Below are 25,547 nucleotides of genomic sequence, written 5' to 3'. Positions count from 1 at the left end.
GAGGTATGTATACTAAGGCCACATTTAAATGTTTTTTATTAATATTCCAATCCAACAAATAAACTGCAAATTGATATATTGTCATGTGTTCTATTTCTCTTCATATAATGAATGGCACGCACCGAGGATGCCTGTTGTGCCTAGTCATATTTGCCATGGTCACTGAGCCATTTGCACAGTATATCCAGACCACATACAGAATCAAAATTGGCTCCAATGACCATTACATAGGCCTCTTCCCCTACTCAATCCATGCCTGTTGTAAAAGACATCACATCTGCCTTTAGTAAAGCTAGCTATTACAGACAAAGGGAATGTACCATCAGTACATTCGCTTGAAGTGTTTCACATGGATAGAACGGCCAGAGCACGGGGAAGCCGATGCCACGGTCCTTTTTTTGAATATACAGTGGGGAAAAAAAATTTAGTCAGTCACCAATAGTGCAAGTTCTCCCACTTAAAAAGATGAGAGGCGTCTGTAATTTACATCATAGGTAGACCTCAACTATGAGAGATAAAATGAGAAAACAAATCCCGAAAATCACATTGTCTGATTTTGTAAGAATTTATTTGCAAATTATGGTGGAAAATAAGTATTTGGTCACCTACAAACAGTCAAGATTTCTGGCTCTCACAGACCTGTAACTTCTTCTTTAAGAGTCTCCTCTTTCCTCCACTCATTACCTGTAGTAAGGGCACCTGTTTACACTTGTTATCAGTATAAAAAGACACCTGTGCACACCCTCAAACAGTCAGACAGAAACAGAAACTCCACTATGGTGAAGACCAAAGACCTGTCAAAGGACACCAGAAACAAAATTGTAGCCCTGCACCAGGCTGGGAAGACTGAATCTGCAATAGGCAACCAGCTTAGAGTGAAGAAATCAACTGTGGGAGCAATAATTAGAAAATGGAAGACATACAAGACCACTGATAATCTCCCTCGATCTGGGGCTCCACGCAAAATCTCACCCCGTGGGGTCAAAATGATCACAAGAACGGTGAGCAAAAATCCCAGAACCACGCGGGGGACCTAGTGAAAAAACTGCAGAGAGCTGGGACCAATGTAACAAAGCCTACCATCAGTAACACACTACGCCACCAGGGACTCAGATCCTGCAGTGCCAGACGTGTCCCACTGCTTAAGCCAGTACATGTCCGTGCCCGTCTGAAGTTTGCTAGAGAGCATTTGGATAATCCAGAAGAGTATTGGGAGAATGTCCTATGGTCTGATGAAACCAAAGTGGAACTGTTTGGTAGAAACACAACTTGTGTTGCTTTGTGATGCTTTGGGGCTGTTTCTCTGCAAAGGGGCCAGGACGACTGATCCGGGTACATGAAAGAATGAATGGGGCCATGTATCGTGAGATTTTGAGTGCAAACCTCTTTCCATCAGCAAGGGCATTGAAGATGAAACGTAGCTGGGTCTTTCAACATGACAATGATCCAAAGCACACCGCCAGGGCAACGAAGGAGTGGCTTCGTAAGAAGCATTTCAAGGTCCTGGAGTGGCCTAGCCAGTCTCCAGATCTCAACCCTATAGAAAACCTTTGGAGGGAGTTGAAAGTCCGTGTTGCCAAGCGACAGCCCCAAAACATCACTGCTCTAGAGGAGATCTGCATGGAGGAATGGGCCAACATACCAACAACAGTGTGTGCCAACCTTGTGAAAACTTGGTGAAAACGTTTGACCTCTGTCATTGCCAACAAAGGATATATAACAAAGTATTGAGATGAAATTTTGTTACTGACCATATACTTATTTTCCACCATAATTTGCAAATAAATTCTTACAAAATCAGACAATGTGATTTTCTGGATTTGTTTTCTCATTTTGTCTCCCATAGTTGAGGTCTACATATGGTGTCAATTACAGACGCCTCTCTCAACTTTTTAAGTGGTGGAACTTGCACTATTGGTGACTGACTAAATACTTTTTTCCCCCAATGTATATATATGAAGGGCTTATCACCGAAAGGCTAGGCACCTCCCATTCTCTTCTTCATAAGGGAATGGTATCAACCTTCCCCTGTCTTAGTAAATTATGACATATCTTGGTTGTTTTAATGTATCATGTGACACATCACAGTGATTTTTCTATAGTAATATCTGTTATTTGCATATCTCTATTGCCTAGTGACCATTTGTGTTTACCAGTTTTTTCCTCTTATTATGTTGTTTGTGCGTGGATGATTAGTCTGCCATTTTGTTAGTATATCCGAAAAAATCTTCAATAAACATATGGTTAAACAATTATTGTATCATGAGATGTTTCACTATAGGCAAGAATTGAAAAATAAACACTAAAAACAAAGTCTGTACAGAGCAAAATATACTGAAAAGCAACTACGCAGTTAGCCACCGCTGAAGCAATTTCTAATAAGAGGTTCGTGTGTAATAAGTCACGATCACAAAAAAGATGTCTCTATCAGCTCAGGTTCAATGAAGCTAAAGCACAAAACAGAGCAGAAGTCAGGAAGCTAGTTAGCAACAAGCATAATAAGCAGAGTGATCATTTGAAAAGCGGGCAGATGGCTGCAACCATAATGTCAAATTTACTGTAACATGAGTAAACACCAGTCACGACAGAGAGAATATAGAAGTGACAAAGTAGAACAGTATCAATAAACCGTTTGATGCTCCCATGAACGGCCAGAGATGTCTGGGAATGTCAGATTTTCTAACCTGGAGACATGGGGCTCATGGCTTGTGGTGTGAACCCTCCTAAAACAGGACTAATTTCCAACATGGGAAAAGAATATTTTATTTTTTTCTGAATCCAATTCTGTTGTGAGTTTTTATTAGGAATAATTCACAGAAACTGGAATATGACCATTGAAATAAGGACAATCTACAGCACATAGTGGTATATCCCCACTATTCCATGTAGCCGACCGAAGAATTATGTGTAAATAAGAGACATATACAGATGTTTTATGGCTACATACAGAACGCAGTGCCTAGTTAAATCATTCCGTATACTTCCCTGGTGGCAAAATTGAAAGCATTTTTAAGCCAGATAAGCCTATTTAACACTTGTTAACACATTATAACTCCTAAACAGATTATATTCTGATGATGAATATTTTTACAAACTACACTGAAGCGGAAGCTTTCTATTAGAGCCAAGAGAGCTGCTTACAAATCAATGACAATTGCGGAGTATCCATTAATAGTAATGCATGGTGAAGAAGAAGTATGGTTAGCAGCTATTATCCTTAGTGAACGCTGATTGTAATGTAAGTAGTGTCATTTCAAACTAGTCTCCACTCAAAGGGTACGCTTATGTCAAGATCCCTTTTTTTTTCCATATTTTCCAATGGCTTAGGTCGCAAATTAGATGTAACAACAGGATATATACATATATTCCAATGTTGTACCTTTTTAAATGTGTGCATATATGCATAGTACTAAATATTAAATACTTTTAGTGAAGGAGGAAATTATACTCCGGGTGGGAGGGCCATTTGCGAACAGCAAGATATAATATGGTTTTATAACAGTTCACATTTCCCCTGTGATTCTTTTTATACTAATGTCTACCAAGCGTTGCTGAATTGGCCTGGAGAGACATGAAAGGCCAGAAACCATGTAGTGCAGCCCACATATATTTTATAATTGTCAACAAGCAATTGACTCGCAGAGTCATTGCCTCCTAATGCCATGGTTTACATACTGACTGGTAAATGCAGATTTTAATATGGTTTTCTAAGTCTTTTAGATTGTTTAATTAGCTCGTATTAATTAAAATGTAATCTAGTTCATTTCATGACACAGCGAGATCAGCATGGTGCACCTACCAAAGTTATTTCTTTGCTTCATCAATGAGCTAGGGTGAAAAAAAAAAAAATCGCCATAATGCTCGGAAGATGGATTAAAAATCTGCATGCAAAAAGTCAATTATACTGTCAGCTCTATAATTTACAACCAAAAAGCAATAAAAGGTAATTACATCTTGAGGCTGGGTTCACACTACGTATATTTCAGGCAGTATTGCAACCAAAACCAGGAGTGGATTAAAAACACAGAAAGGATCTGTTCACACAATGTTGAAATTGAGTGGATGGCCGCCATATAACAGTAAATAACTGCCATTATTTCAATATAACAGCAGTTGTTCTAAAATAACAGCAAATATTTGCCATTAAATGGCGGCCATCCACTCAATTTCAACATTGTGTGAACAGATCCTTTCTGTGTTTTTAAACCACTCCTGGTTTTGGTTGCAATACTGACTGAAATATACTGACTGAAATATACATATACTGACTGAAATATACGTAAAGTGAACGTAGCCTCAATTGTAACAATGGGGTTGCAGGGCCATTCCGTGGCCCCCCTTCTCTGCTTGCGCACGTTTTTCGGGGATTGTGGTCACTGACCGGCACAGTGATGTTTTTTGGTTAGAGACTTATGTGTATCAGAAGACCTGCACGTGGTACATGAGGCAATATGGTTTGGCCAAATTATATACTAACTTCTGATGTTGGTTTAAATGTAGCTGAATAAGCTTTCGTGTCAGCCATGGGTGCGATGTGCAGCCATTTCTGTCTTTTTGGCTTGTGCATATTTTATGTATTCTGTCCCTTTTTTCATTATGCCTAGCACTCGTGCTTTGTAAGACCCATGTGATGCAAATTAGCAGGAAGCACCTGTGTACATAAGGGGAGGATCTCCTAGTATTCTCCCATTCTACCTGCAGAGGAATGGAGAGAGGTAAGAGCTTGTTCACATTTGTGTTGCTTGGCGTCCACTTTTTCCGCCGGTGGCGCCTGCGGGGTTCGGGGGGGCCCTTTAGGGTCTGGTCCTGTGACAATGGGGTTGCAGGGCCATTCCGTGGCCCCCCTTCTCTGCTTGCGCATGTTTTTCGGGGATTGTGGTCACTGACCGGCACAGTGATGTTTTTTGGTTAGGGAGTCATGTGTATCAGAAGACCTGCACGTGGTACATGAGGCAATATGGTTTGGCCAAATTATATACTAACTTCTGATGTTGGTTTAAATGTAGCTGAATAAGCTTTCGTGTCAGCCATGGGTGCGATGTGCAGCTATTTCTGTCTTTTTGGCTTGTGCATATTTTATGTATTCTGTCCCTTTTTTCATTATGCCTAGCACTCGTGCTTTATAAGACCCATGTGATGCAAATTAGCAGGAAGCACCTGTGTACATAAGGGGAGGATCTCCTAGTATTCTCCCATTCTACCTGCAGAGGAATGGAGAGAGGTAAGAGCTTGTTCACACTTGTGTTGCTTGGCGTCCACTTTTTCCGCCGGTGGCGCCTGCGGGGTTTGGGGGGGCCCTTTAGGGTCTGGTCCTGTGACAATGGGGTTGCAGGGCCATTCCGTGGCCCCCCTTCTCTGCTTGCGCACGTTTTTCGGGGATTGTGGTCGCTGACCGGCACAGTGATGTTTTTTGGTTAGGGACTCATCTGTATCAGAAGACCTGCACGTGGTACATGAGGCAATATGGTTTGGCCAAATTATATACTAACTTCTGATGTTGGTTTAAATGTAGCTGAATAAGCTTTCGTGTCAGCCATGGGTGCGATGTGCAGCCATTTCTGTCTTTTTGGCTTGTGCATACTTTATGTATTCTGTCCCTTTTTTCATTGTGGCTAGCACTCGTGCTTTGTAAGACCCATGTGATGCAAATTAGCAGGAAGCACCTGTGTACATAAGGGGAGGATCTCCTAGTATTCTCCCATTCTACCTGCAGAGGAATGGAGAGAGGTAAGAGCTTGTTCACACTTGTGTTGCTTGGCGTCCACTTTTTCCGCCGGTGGCGCCTGCGGGGTTCGGGGGGGGGGCTCTTTAGGGTCTGGTCATGTGACAATGGGGTTGCAGGGCCATTCCGTGGCCCCCCTTCTCTGCTTGCGCACGTTTTTCGGGGATTGTGGTCGCTGACTGGCACAGTGATGTTTTTTGGTTAGGGACTCATGTGTATCAGAAGACCTGCACGTGGTACATGAGGCAATATGGTTTGGCCAAATTATATACTAACTTCTGATGTTGGTTTAAATGTAGCTGAATAAGCTTTTGTGTCAGCCATGGGTGCGATGTGCAGCCATTTCTGTCTTTTTGGCTTGTGCATATCAATTGTAAAAATGCACTGCGCAAAAGAGAACCACTATTGATTATAGCAGGGGTAGGAAACTATAGAAAGGAGAAGATCTGCTATTCTAATGGTGCAATTACAGACAGATTTATGTGACAGATTTTGGAAGCCAAAGCCAGAAATGCATTTGAAAAGGGATGAAATCCCAGTCTTTCCTTTACGACCTGATCCCTGTTTATAGTCTGTTCCTGGCTTTGGCTTCAAAGATCTGTCAGATAAATCTGTCTGTGTAAACGCACCATAACTTGGGAGGGTCATGAGATCTACTTCTGACTGTTCCATGGGGTGGTGGTTGTTAACAGAGGAAAGCCCATATTAACAGCTGCTGCTGCCCTAGGCACTGGACCCGCGGGTGCCTAGTGGTGAATACGGCCCTGATCAGGGGTATTAGGCTAGGTTCACACTGCGTTTTCGCAATCCGTTTTAAAAAGGATGAAAAAAGGATGCAAAAACAGATGCATTTGTGTGCATCCGTTTTGATTGGTTTTTCAATTGTAAAAAGAAACGGATCATAACTGATCCATTTTTTTAACGGACACAAAAGTAGTGTCAGCTTCGTTTTTGTGTCCGTCAAAAAAAAACATTTTTGAGTTTTGAGTCGTTATTTTTTTTAAATGGAAGTCAATGGAAAAACGGATCAAAACGGATGCACACAAATGCATCCATTTTTTACGCAGTGTGAACCTAGCCTTACAAAGGTCTTTTTTTATTTATTTTATTATTATTTTTTTGCGTGTAAAAAAATATATCGACCCCTTCTATCCATCCTTTTATGTATCAAAGAAAAATAAATCTGTCTGTGAATATAAATGGAGAGACCCGCAGAGTAACTTGTAAAGGGGGCGTGAAATTCCTGTGCCGCCCATCTCTGCTGCAGTCTGAAGGTTGTATCCTCTGTGGCATGAGTCTCTGTCAGACAGACTACAGCAGGGAGGTGGCGCTTTACCAAGTCAAAAACTGCTCTTCTCTTAACCCTATCTCCAAGACCTCTCACCTTCCATACAATTGACATACATTTTTATTAACACTCAAAAAGCTATGGTTTTCTGCACTTATAAGTCCAAGTAAAAACATGTTGTTGGGTTTGTCTCTTGCTTCATCTACTTTCCAACAACAAATATTTGTTGACAGCAAACAATTACCCTGACATTAATAGTGTCACACAGTGGGACCTTTATCAATACTTTCACACAAAAAAAAGTGTAAACAATTCTGTGCAACGTTTTAAAACGTTGACGTGAAGGGGTGAATGGAGCTCAGCCCACTCCCTACATAGTAGGTGTCTGCTGCTGATCACAGCTCCTACTGAGTCATTTAACCCTTTCTCAGCTATGTCTAATGGCACTAATGATGTTCTTTGTGGTGCTAAAGTTCTAGGAGATATGATCCAGCCCCTGGCATAATGATGTAAAAAGCACTAATACTTTTATTAGACTAGGTTCACACTGCGTTTTTGCGCAGAAAAAACGGATGCAAAAAAAAAACAAAAAACGGATGAAAAAAACGTATGCATTTGTGTTAACATTACTTTTGTGTCCGTTAAAAAAAAAAGGATCTGTTTTAACCCGTATTTTTTTTTATAATGGAAGTCAATGGAAAAACGGATCAAAACGGATGCACACAAAAGCATCCGTTTTTTGCATAAAAATTATGAAAAAAAAACGGACTGCAAAAACGCAGTGTGAACCCAGCCTTAGCAATATTTAAAAAAAAAAAGGGAAAGAAAGTCCAAGGGCGAGTGCTGGGGACATTCTTTCTCTTTTGTTTTTTGAAGTGAAGCTTTCTTCAGTTTGATTGTGCACCACAGAGAATGATAAACCAGAGTGGATATCCCGGGAGAGCAAAAAATAATAAATAACTAAATAATAATAATAATACTGCAGTCTACAGACATCAATATGGATCAGTGGATAAGGAGTAGTTTTCATACCTAGCTATTTATAAAAAAATAAATAAAAATAAGCAAAAACATTAAAAACAATACATAATCAAATATATGGAACGGACAATACAAATCAACATAAGCTGGGTGGGTATATATAATGCAAGGAACTTCCCCCTTGATCAGGTGAAAATGCGAAAGGAGAGTTGCGTGAGTAGGTGGAGGTAATGTTTTTACATTTGCACTTTATTGTAGGGCTGGCTCTTTTGTTAACATGTTGGGTGTTTTTGTGATATAGATGGAGGTAATTATGGGGCCTTTTGACTACACTACTATGTATTTACATTGAAATGATGTAATCTGATTAAGTATGGTCCGAACCTGCCGAGGTTGGGGTTCGTATGAACCCGAACGCTCGGCATCAGATTTCCGTTGTCTGGCTGCTCCGTGCAGCGGGTCGATACAGCGGGAGGACCGCCTGGAAAACTGGGATATAGCCTATGGCTATGGCTGTATCCCAGTTTTCCAGGCGGTCCTCCGGCTGTATCCACCCTCTCCTCTGAGCGGGTAGACAGCAGGAATCATTGCCGAGAGTTCGGGTTCGTACGAACCCGAACCTCAGCAGGTTCGGACCATCCCTAAATCTGATATTTAGCTATATCTTTACATTCCACATTACTGTGCTATACAGTATATATTTCATGTGCATTATTACGGCATTTTTTGTTTTGTCCATTCCATTTATTTGATTAAGTTTTGTTTTTAATGTTTTGTCAGTTTTTAAATAAAGCATTTTTACAGTATTTTGTACCTTTTGGTCCTAGCATGTCTTTGCTAATTAGATTTTCATTTTTAATAATGCGTGCGGACACATACGCATTATTGTTCACGTATATAAAAATAATAAGCAGCCACATGAAAATAAAGATATGTCCAATTCTAAGTGGATTTCTCCTGCATCATAAGTGACATTTAGCATCTGCATAAACTGTAATCCTGAAACTATAAAACTTTAAATACGTTATATTTATAAACCCACCAAAAAGCCCAAATGCAGGCAGTGAAAACTCTATCATTTTAGGGTTCTTATTTATTTAATACAAGTCAGACAAAAATCAGCGAGAAGGTCTAGTATAGGAATAGAGATGAGTGACCCCGAGCGTGCAGCATTTGATTAAAGGGGTGGGTAAAATAGCTCAATGCTGCCCTAAGGCGGCCTAAAGAAAACATAGCTATGTCCATAGGCCATAGGCTGTATCCATGTTTTCCAGGACTCCATAGAGCTGCATCAAACTTCTTCAGCCACCGCTACATTTACAGGTAAGAGACTGTGCCTAGAACGTTTTCTTGTTCTTTAAAAGCTGGTACAGATAAATATTCTTTTTCTTTCTAATCTGTTTTTTATAAATCCTATTTTGTACATAATTATGGGGGCGACAACCTCACCTAACAATATGCCAGCCCAGAAGAAAAAGTTTAAAGCCATTTAGGGTGCTTAAAATAACTAAAAAGGGAGTATATTCACCTGACTCCTTCTATCAGCTTCTGGTCCTTGCTGCTCACCCCTGCTTTCTTGTCTCTTTGAGGCGTATATCCTGCAGGAAGTGCCCAGAAGTGCCCTTTACATTTTATTTCTGGAATATTGCCCTTATCTCTATTTGTTATAGGGAGAGATTTATCAATCAAGTGCAGCAATGTACGGAGAAGACTCCAGTTACAGCCCCAGTGACTCGAAGCCCATTACTGGCTGGTTTTAAAACAGTGACTGCTATGAAACACTAAATATGCTCATAGTTTGTTATAGGCTATGTTCACACTACATTAAAAAAACAGAAAAGGCGGCCACTTTTTCTAGTTAAAAAGACGTCTGTTTTGCCGCGATTTAACTGACTTTAATGCAATGCATTGAGGTCAATGGAATGACGGACGTCTAATTCACACAGTGTACTCACTGCGTGGATAGCAAACTAATGATCATGACAATTATTTCCGGACGTCTTTTGCAAGCAGCAGGCTTCTTTTTTAAGTTCTGTTTTTACTATTAAATTCAATCGACTTTTCAATTAAAGACACACCAAAGGCCAATTAGTCCACCCAAACTAGAATAATACACCAACAGCCGTCATTGCCCTGGCGGACAGCCAAACAGCGAAATTACGGACACCACTTTTTCTTTTCAAAAACCGAAAGGGAAAAAAACTGGTGTGAACATAGCCATAATATGGGAGTCTATTACGGTTTCTTGCTTCCTGTAGTGCCGGTAGCCTGAAAGGTTTGAGAGCTTATCTGTAGCCTATTAGAGTATATCACATATTCTTTTTTTTTGTAATATGTCTTATCCTGTTTTATGCTTTATGTAGCTCAGAAGGCATAAACCCTCTGACAAAGCAGCCTTTTGGAGTACATTATAGTTTGTTTTAGTCTGAGAACCTGTCTCTGTTTCATGCTTTCTGTGGTTCGGGTAGCATGAAACATGAAACTACTAACAGATCTCAGAGCCCAGTACCGGTAAAAACACTTAACCTGCTATAGTAATAGTTAAGGCTTCCTTTAAGGATAACCTGCTAGTATAAGCCCTGATCTCCTGTAAGTAAGCCAGCAGTGTGTGTGTGATGCGTAGGTCAGCATCAGGAGGTCACATATCGGAGAAGTAGCAGAGCTGAGCACACTAGGCTCAGTGTGATAGCAGGCAGCAGTAGGCTGAAGCGTGGATTTAGCAGGGTTGAGCCATCATATTGCTGAATAGAGATATCCGATAAAATTAGGACCTGCTGAAACTGCTGGTGGCAAAAATGACTGCACACTGCTGAACTATAATGTATTTTAATCCTAGATGGTTACAGGGCAGAGCTGAATAATTCACAGAATCCTGGAAGTGAATATATCACCTTGGTTTTTATACTGATTAGAGACAGATGATGAAACATGTTCTTTTTTTCTACTCCATTTTTACTTTCTTATTTATTTTTTTACATTATTATAGGGACAGACATCTTGCCAGAGATGATTTTGCAGCATTTAGATATATGGTTTGTGATAAACTCTATGGCAATAGACAATAGTCTGAAGCATACCCTATTTACACGAATGGTAGAGGTTTCAAGGCATGCTCTATAACCTATGCAGAGATCATTTCATGGGTAAAAGACTAAGCATCTACTATCTACTAAGAATCAGCTATTTTGAATGATGTGTTAACTATACATTGTTGTCACCTTTGGCCCCGTTCACACTAGGCAAGAACGTCAGAATCCCGTCGTGCTCCGTGTCCTGCTTTGAGTGAATAAGGAGGCAAGCGCTCCTCCGCTGCCGCCGCTCTCTGTTCAAAGAGGTGAAACGCGCCCTCATTCACTCACAGCGGGACACTGAGCATGCCGAAATTTCGCCATTCTTGCTCAGTGTGAACGGGGCCTTTCACTGTAATCCTTCCTGTGAAAGGCAGGATTATTGAGGAGAACATTGCAGATAAAGTCAGCTCTACAGAACAGGATTTGTCAGCTAAATATTAAACTTAGTGGCCACAATGAAAACTGCAAAATTTCAGGATTATTTTTATAATATAGAAAATTTGGAGAAAAACACGGGAAATTATTAAGGCTATATTCACACAACGTAGGAGACCGGCTATTCCATGACCCGGCCGGGTCACGGAACGTCCGGTCTCTGCCCGGATCATCCCGGCAGGTGCTTAAGTATCGGCCAGATGATCCTGAATAATCCTGAAATTTTGCAGTTTTCATTCCGGATGGCAACAACGGCCGTACTTTTATGTAGTGTGAACATAGCCTAAATTTATTTAAACAGCAGGTTTCCAATGACACATTACCTTTAAAACTTTTGGGTAAGACTTTCCTGTGTCTGTATAATAGGATACCTTTATAACCATTGGCACAAAACATACAGCACCTGCACAGAGCATTACAGCCAGATATTTCCTTTCCACTTACAGTGGCTCCGGCATTTCTCTGATCTGTTGAAATGGTCATTTTTGCAGAAATGACAGGAAGTGTAGCCATACTGTTTTTGTAATGGTCGAAGCACTGTGTTGCTGCACTAGTATAATATACTACCATACCCTAAGGCTCCACAACTATTCTAGATTGAACACAGCACCTGTGTTAATATCTCTTTGCCAACCCCGAGCTCTAAAATATACGGATGCAACACAAGGGAATGGTATTTCCTATAAAAACTCCTACACAAAATACAGCCCATAAATTAAAGTGACAAGAACCTGTACAAATCACCTACAAAATTGCCTATATCTCGGATCCACTCATGAAATCACTGTATCAAGTTGTGAAGTGATCTCTTGCCAAAAGCGGTGTGCACCGCACATCTGGTAATGTTGTCTCCTGACTTTCATTACCTACATTAATGGCAGAAATATTTCAAATTATAGAATGATACAAAGGACAAAATGGCACGAGCTTGATTGATTTAACTATTCATTTCCTCCGCGGCATGCAGATTAATACGTAGGATGTGAGGGAGGATGAAATATGCTTGTGGCATAAAATAACAGGATGATGGGAACTTTAAATTTTAATGGTATTGTTCAAAGATTCGAAAGATTCATACTAGTAATTTCATGTAAATTATAAGCTCTGGCACTGAGCTGACAGCACACATACATAGTTTATGTTGATGATTTTATTAAACACAGAAAAGTCCCTGTCATTTAACTTATCTCCTTTATTTCTGCATGATGAACATTCATCTATATTTTATGTATGAAATTTGGGAAAGAGTTGGTTAAAACAAATCTTGCAGTATACAAAGAATTAGACGTTTATCACCCATGGCACTGGTTATCAGCAATGGCGGCCACAAGGAAGACGCTGCCCATTACTATTGGCCCGTATACACTTGTGCGGCACAGTGCCCAATATAAGCATAACACAGTAATCCAAACATCTCCTGCTGGAGAATGTGGTTCCTTACCATTCATTTGAGATGAGCGCAACTGGAGCATGCTCGAGTCTAATCGTTCGGTATTTAAATACTGGCGGCTGAATAAGTTGGATGTGGCCCTGGGGAGTCTGGGAGAACATGGATACAGCCATAGGCTGCTGAAAAGTAGGAGGCTGCTAAAAAGTTTTCTATGCAGAATTGGAAGATCAAGCTAATTATTAGGCTTAGTGGCCAGAATAAAAAATGCTAAACTTCAGGATTTTAAAATATGGCCAGCAAAATGTTAAATTAGATTTTTTTTTAATTTCTGTAAAAAAATATGTTTAACATTAAAGCTTGGTTTAAAGTAAATCTCTCACCATGACTGCCTACTGACTGTTGATCGGCCCCTCTGCAGCAACATAACTCATAAACCAATTCAAGAGTAGGTGTTATTTAAGGAGAGGATGGGCTCACCTGTGAGTTAAAATAACACCCCAGTGCATAAAACGGGTCAGGGAACAAAATGAGAGTATACTGATTTAGGCTGCGTTCACACTACGTATATTTCAGTCAGTATATGTATAGTTCAGTCAGTATATTTCAGTCAGTATTGCAACCAAAACCAGGAGTGGATTAAAAACACAGAAAGGGGGGGGGCGGAGCTAGCCGGCCATGTGAAAGGACGTGTACTGAGAGAGCTCTGTCCATGCAGCCCTGAACAGGCCTAATTACCAGTGCTCCCACCGCCAGAATCACCCACCAGCACATGGGGAAGACCACCGGGGGACGCTCATCTACCCCGACTCCAGCAGCACCCCGAAAGTCCCGCTTACAGACCCTTGAACACTTCTTCCCGCGCGGTGCGCCTGGAGGCCGTGAGCCCCGAACCCGGCGCCGGTCCCCTGGTGAGCCGGAAGCCGCGGACTTGACCCGCTCCCTCAGCTTACCTCCCGCACCTGCTCCGGACTGCCGTGGATCCCGGGCGGCTCACCTGGCGGCAGTGAGCGCAGAGCCGCGGACGCGCTCTGAACACCGGGAAGGGAAGCGGGCGCCATCCTGCGCACGTGTGCAGCCGGACCTCGCGCCACAGGAGGCAGAACAGACACCCCGGCATTCTGAGGCGCCACATCAGCCACAAGTAAGTGAAGCCCCGAGACCTGGGGACCCCCCCAACTGTCCGCAACCTCCTGAGGAGACTCTGGACCTGTCTGAACTCCCCCTGATCCCAGAGCCGGCGCCATCTTGGCCCCAGGAAGCCCACCAGGGATACATACCACAGGACGGTACAGCCCATATACAGCCTCCTACGCAGCCTCCCGCCTCACAGAGAGACCCCCTGCCAGCCTCTCTCACCCCCCCTTCATTGAACTCCCTGCATCCTGCCCTCTCCCCCTCCTGCTTGCCTACATCTTCTATAAAGTATAACCCAGACATGGCTGCAGCACCACTGCCCCCAAGAGGTGACAAGTCTCATACAAAAAACTCACAACAAAAATCCTCCCAGCGACAATCTACTAAAGCTAAAGGTGGGGGAAATTCCCTCACTGGAACACCTCCACATGAGACTTCTTGGCACCCCGACTCTGACTCGTCTATATTTGGGGCTCAGTCTCAGGGTAATGTTAGACAGCTTCTCTCTCAACTTCCCACACGAAATGACTTCAAAGCCCTTCTGTCAGAGATGAGGGCGTGCAGGGTGGAAATATTGGAGATCCGCAAAGATATCCAGCATGTCTCAGAACGGGTAGAAAATCTGGAAGAGGAGCATGACGCTACCCGCTCCTATATTACTCAACTTCACGCTACAGTGGGGGTGCAATCTTCTGCCCTCAATGATATGCAACGCCACATGGAGGACTTGGACAATAGGGGACGGCGCAACAATATCAGGGTCCAGGGGCTCCCAGAAGCAACGCACGATGAGGACCTCTCTGAAACTCTTGAGGCCATTTTCAACATTGTCCTGGGAGAACCCTCCTCACACAAAATTAAGCTGGATAGGGCTCATAGGGCCCTCAGGCCTAAGCTCAACACTGGCGCCCCTAGAGACGTTATCTGCTGTGTGCATGATTACGAAGTGAAAGAACGCATCATGACCAAAGTCCGTGCCATGAAGGAACTTGAGTTCGATGGAGCCCCTATCCAACTCTTCCCGGATCTATCCTGGCTCACTCTACAAAAGAGACGGTTTCTCCGTCCCCTCCTCACTGCGCTGAAAAATAACCAGGTCATGTATCGCTGGAACTTTCCATTTGCCTTAGTGGCTAGGAAGGATGGCAGATCGGCAACTCTGAGAGACCTCTCCGACCTTCCTACATTCTGCGAGACCTTTGCACTTCCCATCCCTCGGATCACGGAGTGGACCGTCGCGCATCCTCCCGCCCCTCCTGAGACTGTCTGGCGCTCCACACAGCAGAAGCGGCGCAGGTCCTCCTCTCACCCCTCACCCCCCTCCTGCTCGTGGCCCCGGGGGCTCTTCTTCCTCCCCCCGCTGATCTAACACTCTGCCAATGGGGCCCGTTGAGCTGCCACCTGGCGGTGGGACTGTTTTTTTCTTTCCTTGCTCCTTGCTCTACATTTGGCCTATTTTTTTACTTATCTAGCTAAATAGGCTGCATGGCTGTCCGCCTGGTTATTGTACATCCTATTACTTGTCAGGTTTGCAGCCTGGTTTCTCCCTCCCCCTAGGAGCCCTATCCCTTTGCTCTTTTTGATTCTACATTTACCTGTGTTTAGTAGGGAGAACCTTTTTTGGGTTTTTTGCTCCTTCCCATGCTCATTTTGCGTGGGTATATGGCCTAGAGCCGTAAACTCCCTTTTTTGGGATTTTTCTGGAATGTTTATTGATACATTATTTGTCCTCTTCTTTTTTCTGTGTAATCCTTGTGTACCTCCCTCCCTTCTATCCCTTCCCTCTCCTCAGCGGCTCCGGACTTCGAACGGACTTCCTGCCTTCTCAGACCGCCTCCCGTGGTGGATACCCTGTGCTGTGGATTTGGGTGAGTTTTATGCTCTCACTAGCCTTACGCACTACCTGACTCCCCTATGGCTCAGTTAGTTACGATAAATGCCAAAGGGCTAAACTCTAATACTAAAAGGTGTCTGCTCCTACAGGAGCTACGCTCCTTGAGAGCGGACATCGCCTTTGTACAGGAGACCCACTTTGATGCTGCAGCCAACTTTAACTTCTCTAAACATTTTTACCCGCGTGCCTATTCGGCCTCCATGGGATGTAAAAGGGGAGGAGTGGCTATACTGATCTCCCGACACTGTCCTATACAAGTGACGTCCTCCTATTCAGACCCAGGGGGGAGATTTGTGGTGGTGGAAGGGACCCTACAGGGTAAACCCCTCCTATTATGCAATGTATATGCTCCGAACCGTAGGCAAATTCCCTTTCTCCGTGGGGTGCTCAAGTGGCTTGCAGCCTACCCGCCCTCCCCCAGAATATTGGGAGGCGATTTTAACCTTCCGTTCTCAGACCAGATGGACAGATGCTCCGACTCGGGTATACCTCCCTCCCACGATTTACGTAGGTTATCGGTCGAATTTCGTAAATTGATTCGCCAACATAACCTCTATGATCTCTGGCGTATTGTGCATCCCCTGGAGAAAGCTTACTCCTTTTACTCACACCCACACCAAACACACACTAGAATTGACTATTTTTTTGGGAATATCCCGACAGTGCGCTTGCTCCGGAAAGCAGACATTGAACCCATCTCGTGGTCTGACCACGGCCCCGTTCATATTACCCTGGCTCCCATGCTCTCGCCCACACGACACTGTCATTGGCGCCTTAACGAATCCCTACTCAAAACTCAGGTATCCCGAGACTCTATTAAACTTTGCATTGAGAACTATTTCAGAGAAAACGAGGAATCGGTGTCCTCCCACTCAGTTCTATGGGAAGCCCATAAGGCAGTCACTAGAGGGCACTGCATAGCGATCAGTTCTAAACTTAAAAGAGATCGCCAAGCCGGTATCCTAGAAGCTAAGCGCAGTATCCGGGCCCTAGAGGCCTCCATGTCTTCCCACCCCTCAGTGAGCACCTTGCGCAGGTTGGTTGCGGCCAGAGCTAAGCTTAAAGACCTCTCTATCCATAAGGTAGAGCGTTTGCTCCTGTTTTCCAGGCAACGTTTTTATGAGAAGGGGAACAAGGCGCATACTCTTTTAGCCCGTATGCTATCTGAACGCTCGGCAGCACAATCTCCGCAAGCTCTCAGAGACGAACAGGGGAACACAAAATACCACCCGGCAGACATCTCCCGAATTTTTGAGAAGTACTTCTCCGCTTTGTACTCCCTCCCATCCTCCCTCCCATCCGACCCTGCCGCTCGAGCCCAGAAGATAAGGGACTTTCTGGCCGCCTGCAACCTGCCCACTCTAACCCCAGAGGCAGTAGAACACTTAAATTCCCCTATTGCTCTCGAGGAACTGCAGGAGGTGCTTAAACACCTACCCTCGGGAAAGTCCCCGGGGCCGGATGGCTACACCTACCTATATTACAAGACTTTTTCGGAACTCCTCTCCCCCCGACTGGTCTCGCTCTTTAATACCTATATGCAGGGCTCCCCCATCCCCTCCTCTATGCTTCACTCCCACATAACTCTAATACCCAAACCTGACAAAGACCCCCTAGACTGTTCTAGCTATCGGGCCATCGCCCTGCTGAACACGGACTTAAAGCTTTTCACAAAAATCCTGGCCACACGCCTTGGGCTCTGTCTACCATCACTAGTAGATAATGACCAAGTCGGATTCGTTATGGGTAGGCATGGATCGGACAATACCAGGCGGGCGATCAATATAATTGATGCTGTCAACCTCCAAAATGACAAAGCGCTGGTCCTGAGCCTGGATGCTGAAAAGGCGTTCGATCGCCTGGGCTGGCCCTTTTTAATGGAAGCCCTTTCAATTTACGGGTTTTCCGGTCCCTTTCTGGCAGCAATTCAGGGTTTATACTCCCACCCGACAGCATCCATTAGATCCTCGCATCATCGCTCGGGAGTGTTCCCCCTCTCTAATGGCACCCGCCAGGGCTGCCCGCTTTCGCCTTTGTTATTTGTTCTCTGTATAGAGCCTCTGGCGGCGGCCATCAGGAATAATGCAGATATCAGCGGGGTTGCTATTAGGGGGAGGGAATACAAGCTGATGTTGTTCGCAGATGACGTCCTGTTGACCCTCACTAACCCACTCATATCCCTACCTAATTTACATGAACTATTGCGGGAGTTCGGGGTATTATTGGGGTACAAGGTCAACACAGCAAAAACAGAAGCGCTTCCCCTCAATCTGCCGGCTGGGGAGCTGCAGCACCTACGTGCGGCCTTTAAATTCCGCTGGTCTACAGAATCTATCCGCTATCTGGGGATTCGTCTGACCGCATCTTATCCCTCCTTGTACCCGGCTAACTTCCCTACGCTCTTTAGAGACATTAAGGCCCTTATGGTAAAATGGAGCAAACACTACATCTCCCTCCTGGGTCGAATGGCGGCGGTAAAGATGATTATACTCCCCAAACTGCTGTACCTATTTGAAACCTTACCTGTTAGGGTCCCTATGCATGAACTTAAGGCCATACAGGCGGCCATGTTTAGATTTATATGGGATGGGTAAAGGCATAGGATCCCCAAAACAGTGATGATGGCAAGCAAACTGCAGGGTGGCCTAGCGGTTCCAAATGTCACACATTATTACTGGGCGGCCCATCTCCATTACATCCCTTCCTGGACCGCCTATCACGCCTACAGCAAATGGAAGGCCATAGAACGGAGGTGGCTGGCCCCCACGCACCCTAACTCTCTCCTCTGGCTCTCTAACCCAGCTACCACCTTTCCAGATCCACTTCTCGGCCCTATCAGGCACACCAGGCAAATTTGGCTGACGTGTTCGGCTAAATTTAAACTTATTTCTAAAGCATCACCCTTAATCTCATTCCTCCTTACTTCTGCATTTGCCCCGGGCCTGCAGTCTGTGGTGGTCCGGACATGGGGGGAGCACAACTTATTCCAATTTGCTGACATTGTCAACCCAACTAACACTTACTGAGAAATATGGACTCCCTTTGGCGGAGCATTTCACTTACCTGCAGTTACATCACTTCATGACAACCCTAGTGGGGTCCACCACGGTCTCCAGGCCTACAGCTTTCGAACAGTTGTCTAGGCTCGGTCCTAATATGCAGGGAATGATCTCTGATATTTACAAAATACTGGGCTTGCCTCCGGACGACGCCCCGACCTGCCATAAGTATATGGCGAAGTGGGAGGCGGCTTTGGCCAAGACTATCTCTCCGGAGTGCTGGAGGATCATATGGGAGAGGGCAGCCAAAACATCCATTTGCACCGCATACAAAGAAACCCAGTACAAATTGCTTATGCTGTGGTATCACACCCCCGAATTACTGAACAGACTGAATCCCTCCATCTCCCCCCTGTGCTGGCGATGCCTGGTGGGAACTGGAACGGTTCAACATATCTTTTGGGACTGCCCGATTATTAAACCCTACTGGACCACTGTGTGTGGTATGGTGTCCGCTATTATACAAACACCCTTCCCCTGTGATCCTCTGGCCTGCCTCCTTAATTTGACCCCCAAGACTATCGGTAAGAAAGCTACTAAGCTCATATTGCAACTACTGTCAGCAGCTAAGACTTTGATAGCGCGGCAGTGGAAACAGACCCTACCCCCCGCATTGATGGACCTGGTAGCTAGAATAAAAGATATGAGGACCATGGACTATCTCACTGCCTCACTGGCGAACCGCCTAGATACCTTTGACGCAGTGTGGTCCCCATGGGACGCCTATTGTACACAGCAAGGATATGCCTGAGAAGTCTGGGCCGCTGCCTTATCTTCCCCCTCCCCACTCCCTCTTATCCTCACTTGTCATGTCTTTCCCCCCCTTTCTTTTTTTTCGTGTGTCTTCTGTCGATTGTTCTCCATGTCAGTGTTTTCTTCTATCTTTTTTATATTTTTTTAATGTGACTTCAGTAACAGATTTCGCAATACTTGTGCAGGCTCGGAGATTGTTTGCTTTGGTTCACTTTGCCACAATATTTCAGTGTTCCCATAAGTGCTCTTCTGAAAGAAATATGTGTTCTCTGCCTGCCACGTGCTATGCAACCTCCTTTGGAGGCTCAATGTTCACACTTGTCATACTATATAGCCACCTGTTCTCTGGCTTCATTGCTTGTTGTTAAGCGTTTCTCTGTCTTATAAAATTCTAATAAAAACTACAGTTTAAAAAAAAAAAAAAAAAAACACAGAAAGGATCTGTTCACACAATGTTGAAATTGAGTGGATGGCCGCCATTTAATGGCAAATATTTGCTGTTATTTTAGAACAACGGCTGTTATATTGAAATAATGGCAGTTATTTACTGTTATATGGCGGCCATCCACTCAATTTCAACATTGTGTGAACAGAGCCTTTCTGTGTTTTTAATCCACTCCTGGTTTTGGTTGCAATACTGACTGAAATATACTGACTGAAATATACGTAGTGTGAACGCAGCCTTAGCGTGAAAATCTTAGCGTGAACCTGTCACCCAGGGCAAAAGCCACCTGACCCCCGATAGAGTCCCTGTTACTTACCTCATCCTGCTGGTCCGACTCCCGAGGCTGGTCCCCCTGCGGAGAAATCATCGCCCACTGGTCTGTGCACTCAATATGCAAATGAAAAGAGATGATTTTGATGTCCATAGGAAATCCAACATCGGACTTATCTCTTCTAATTTGCATATTCATATGTGCGCAGACCAGCGTCAGCAATTTCTCCATATATAAGTATGAGTGGCTCAATCAGGGGTTGGGTGGGTTTTGCCCTGGGTGCCAGGTTCCCTTTAAATTTGGATCATGTTTAATAAAATAGTAACTTCTGCCTTTGGGTTCTTGTTTGGAGATATGTCGTGAAAGCTACAAGCAAATAAAAAATGTCACTCAGATATATGACAGTATGGCGCACATACTTCTCTGTTTAACCAGTCTGTTTAAAAAATATTGCACATGTATATCTAATTAGTGCACTTGCTGTGTAGAATTTCTATATACTGTCAGAGGTTTTCAAACGTGCTATCATAGACAGGTTAAATGTACAGTTTTTCCTTTTTAAGAGCTTAAAGTGTTTTTGAGCATTTCTGCAGCAGAGGCTACAGAGATTAATAAGCCTAACTTAGTTTTTATAAATATATCTTAATATTTTGGCATTTCGGTCACATTCCCCATAGCTTAAGACAAATCATTACCATTTATTGTCTCTTTAAAATACCAAGAACATCAATAACAAAGACATAGCTCTTACCAATGAAGGTACAAAAGGAGCAAGTATGCCCCCAACTCTGCATGCCATGGCACATACACCCAATCCAGCGTTCCTAAAATAAGAGAGAAAAAAAACATAAACTCAGGAAAAAGAGGTAGAGATGAATCACTTCTACTAAGAAGGAACCTGACAGCTTTCTTGTTATAGGGTCTTGAAAATTTTTTAAAAATTCCACAAATAAATGTAATTCCTACTGTCATTAGTTCCCCCACAAAGCTGACATTGTCATCACCGATCATACTCTGTTAGGGTGGGTTCAGACTGTGGAATTCTCGCGGAAAATGTCAGCGGAATTACGTCAGCTGTCCGCCCGCACGGGCACGCGCTTTTCCGCCGGCTCCATAGACACCATTCTATGGGCCGGCGTATTCCGCGATCCGCTGAGAGCAGTGACATGACACTTCTTTCAGCGTATAGCGGAATACGCCGGCCCATAGAATGGTGGCCGGCGGAAAGGGGCCCAGATGTGCGGGCGGACAGCTGACGGAATTCCGTGGACATTTTCCGCGAGAATTCCTCAGTCTGAACCCACCCTAAGGCTTTGCAAGGACACTCCCATTCCGTCAGGGGAATATTAACACCCAGTTGTCAATTTATTCATTTCCAGGAAGAATAACAAAGGGGATCAGTATTATATCACATTCTAACAAAAAAAAAATATTTATTTTAGTTATTATTTTATTGGCAATACTAAACATACCTAAAACATAATAGTCAGTAGAGGTAACAGATTCACTTTAACAATTCATTGTACAAATAATGCTCTTTATGGAACAGATCATCATTACGCGTAAAGTAATGTCTTACAGTGATCTTTTTTTACAAACATAGGACTTAAAGACTTCCCAACCTAAAACTGGGTTATAGAGCAGTCCTTGTTACAGCAGGTTCTGGAGTTGGCTGGCAGTTGCCAATTACCCTCTTTCCATTAGAATAAACATGCAGACTCATCAGGTAAGTTAGTGATAATTTTTTCCCCTGACCAAGGATCATTACCCCCCAAAAAATTGCAGATTTCATCTTCTCCCCTTTCTTCAGGTATCATCTGCCTCGCTTCCCCTTGGACCCCTCCCCAAGGTGTCATCACTCCTTTCTTTAATCCACAATTACAAACAGTATAGAACCCATTAAAATCTATGGCCCAATGCATATGACCATAGATGCTATGGTCTGTGCCTTTGCTCCATACATTTTAGACCCCCTTCACAAGGGCAACCCATAATTACAGACTGTGTACTACAGAGCCAAACACGGATATGTGTAAGGCAGCGTCATTACAGACATCTTCAGTAAGCCAAAGCAGAGGGTTAATCAGATATACAGCTAAAGTTCCAAAAGCGTGTCACTGAAATATCTGAAACACCCTTTGCCAGCTTATTGTAGTTTACCCTAATTGTACTCAGGTCATCCTAAATTTTTGATGTCCGTTCATACATGTATAAAACGTAATGCTGGGTTTACACGGAGCGATAATTCGCCCAGTCGAACGATTAATGATTTCAAAGTAACGATGTTTTTTTTATAACGATCAGCGTTTAGAAGGAACAATATATCGTTTGGAAAATTCGTTATTGCGATTGTTTTAAGATCGCTTAAGCCCATCTCACACATAGGGTAAAGACTGTTTACACTGTTTACACGAAGCGATCTGCGAATTTTTAGCAGACGACCAATGACGATTTGAGAACATGTTGAAAGATCACAATGAATGATTTCTCGCTCGACGCTTGATCGTTCGCTGTGTTTACACAAGCCAATTATCGCTCCATCTCTGTCGGAATGAGTGTTGCGCAATCACTGTACTGCTTCAAATCACAGGTAACGTTTTCACTTGTAAACTTAAACAGTACTTGCAGAAAATGTCCTCACAGTGTGGCTTTCCGTTGCTTCTGTGATAGTACCTTTAGCAAAAAGTCAAAGTACACAGCATTTATCTATCCCCCACAGCAGTCATGACTGTTTTAGATACAGCAATGTATTCATTACTATTACATGTGTATGCAGATTGTTACGTTTTCCTGAGTTCACCTTTAAATTAAAACCATTATTACCAGTGTATTGAGACTTTCATGTTTAATTAGTAATGAAAAATGAGCCTAGTCTCCAAGGAACACTTTCATTTTATAGTCCCGGGACCTTACAATACAGAATAATAGCTATAGAGACAGGTTTAAACACTGGCCTACGGACTAATAAAACTGCAATATCAGCGGCAGGAAAGTGTTCAGTAGCAGCAGCTGCACCTGCCTGGGTTCACAGGGTAGGGTGGGTTGACACTTTGTGATTTAGTGACGATAGCTACATGTAAACCACCTAAAGTAGTCATTTGACAAATGATCGCATAGAATCAGAAAGGCCCTTCTATGTTAATGGCAGCACATTAGATCTTCTTTGGCCTTCTAAGTGTTAAAACTATGTCCTATGAACAGGACGGCTTCTTGCAGTTGCTGCAAATTAAATGGAATTAATGACTTATTCTAAACAGCCCATTCTACCTCATCCCAGGATACAGCTTTATATGATACAGAACAGGGGACTGTTAAAGCCTGGGAAGCAAGGGAATCTAAAGTCACATTTCTGGAACCAATCCACGACAATATGGCCCATGGTGCACTGTCCTGCTGACAGTGTCTTTTTGCCATAGGATAAACAGCTGTCATGAAAGGATGATCTTTGTGAGCCATTTATCCAAAGGTGTCAGAGGACCAAGGGTTAGCCAAGAAAATATCTTCTTTACCATTACACTACCTCCAGCACTCTGAACCATCACATCAGACAGGAAGGGTTCATTGAATCAAGCAGCTTGTGCCAAACCCTCATATAAACATGGTGCATCAATTTATCTGACCAGACAATGCTTTTCTAATACTCAGTGATCCACTTGTTGCGATCCTCTTGCCCACTGAAGTCTTGCCTTTCTGTTTCTCATTAACAGTAATGGCACTGAACAGGTAATCTAGTTATACCCCATCTATGGGAATGACAAGTTGTGGATCGACAAATTAGTTGGAATCAAGTGTATTGTATTTAGATGTAGTTTGATTGACTATAACCTGCCTGTTCATGAAAGTGATTCTAGACATCTTTCTCTTACCACCTTGGTCAAAAGTTTGTCCACATCGACATGATCCCCATTCGTGGATGTTCTTCCTTGATTAAACCATTCGTAGATAAGCTAGATACCACTGCACAAGAAAGCCTCAAAAGGTTGCCAGTTTTTGAAATACTGGCCTCAGGTATTCTATCACTGAAGATCAGGCCTCGTTTGAACTCAACGAGAGCACTCAATTTAACTATTATAATGTGGGTTTAGACTGAAATGTATGAGTATTATACTTGCTTACTTGGAGGTCACGTGTCTAACGTATATACAGTGAAGCTCCAGTCAAAATGAAAGAGCAGGTGCCTTTAATAAAGGTGCTTCTAATAATCATCTTTGAGACCCACGCTTTGCTCTCTCATATTATGCCAAGCTTGCGTCTAGAAGGCTCTACTCCAGTGGCGGAACTACCGCCGTAGCAACGGTAGCGGTTGCTACGGGGCCCGCTGCATCAAGGGGCCTGGCCAGCTAGTCCTTGTGTGTGTGAATTCAGTTTCTCCCCAGGTAAAGCCACCCGGGGAGAAACTGTCTGGACTCTGTATTTGAACGGGCCCGCACGTACGTACGGGGCCCGCCCCGGCATCTGTCCCCGCAGCCGCCTCTCACGTTGCTTAGTTCCTGGGCGGGCCGCCTCCGAAGTCACTGCTGTGCCGTACCGTGGGGGAGGGGGGCAGAGTCACAGTCACAGGCGCCATTATTGAGGAGGAGGCGGACTGACGGAGAGCAAGTGACTTGTGCCCCAGAGGTATTCCTGCTGCTGCAGCTGCTGAATAGCTGCCTGTCACTGGGGGGGGGGGGGGTTGGAATGATGATGATGATGGGGGGGGAATGATGATGATGATGGGGACAGGGGGGGGGAATGATGATGGGGGGGCAGGGGGGGGAATGATGATGGGGGGGGCAGGGGGGGGAATGATGATGGGGGGGCAGGGGGGGGAATGATGATGGGGGGGCAGGGGGGGGAATGATGATGGGGGGGCAGGGGGGGGAATGATGATGATGGGGGGGCAGGGGGGGGAATGATGATGATGGGGGGGCAGGGGGGGGAATGATGATGATGGGGGGGCAGGGGGGGGAATGATGATGATGGGGGGGCAGGGGGGGGAATGATGATCATGATGGGGGGGCGGGGGTTGGAATGATGATGATGGGGGGGCGGGGGGGAATGATGATGATGATGGGGGGGCGGGGGTTGGAATGATGATGATGTTGGGGGGGGCAGGGGGGGAATG

The 25,547-nt window shown here is 44.1% G+C and overlaps 1 protein-coding gene across 5 annotated transcripts in view; it reads right to left on the bottom strand.

Annotated features, from left to right (window-relative positions):
* Nucleotides 1-25,547, bottom strand: part of LOC138799354 (solute carrier family 22 member 15-like) — a 261,620-nt gene that overhangs the window by 17,627 nt on the left and 218,446 nt on the right. For all 5 annotated transcript variants that reach the window (XR_011364245.1, XM_069980394.1, XM_069980391.1 and 2 more), the window contains one exon: nt 21,195-21,267. Coding sequence is in view for 4 of the 5 variants with exons in the window: in XM_069980394.1 (XP_069836495.1) it covers nt 21,195-21,267 (73 nt within the window). In the remaining variant the exon portion in view is untranslated. The remainder of the gene's footprint in view (nt 1-21,194; nt 21,268-25,547) is intronic.

The sequence above is a fragment of the Dendropsophus ebraccatus genome, chromosome 8 (assembly GCF_027789765.1).
Source record: "Dendropsophus ebraccatus isolate aDenEbr1 chromosome 8, aDenEbr1.pat, whole genome shotgun sequence".
In the NCBI taxonomy this organism is placed as follows: domain Eukaryota; kingdom Metazoa; phylum Chordata; class Amphibia; order Anura; family Hylidae; genus Dendropsophus; species Dendropsophus ebraccatus.
Note: the sequence above shows the minus strand (reverse complement) of the source record. Positions and strands in the feature narration are given on the sequence as shown.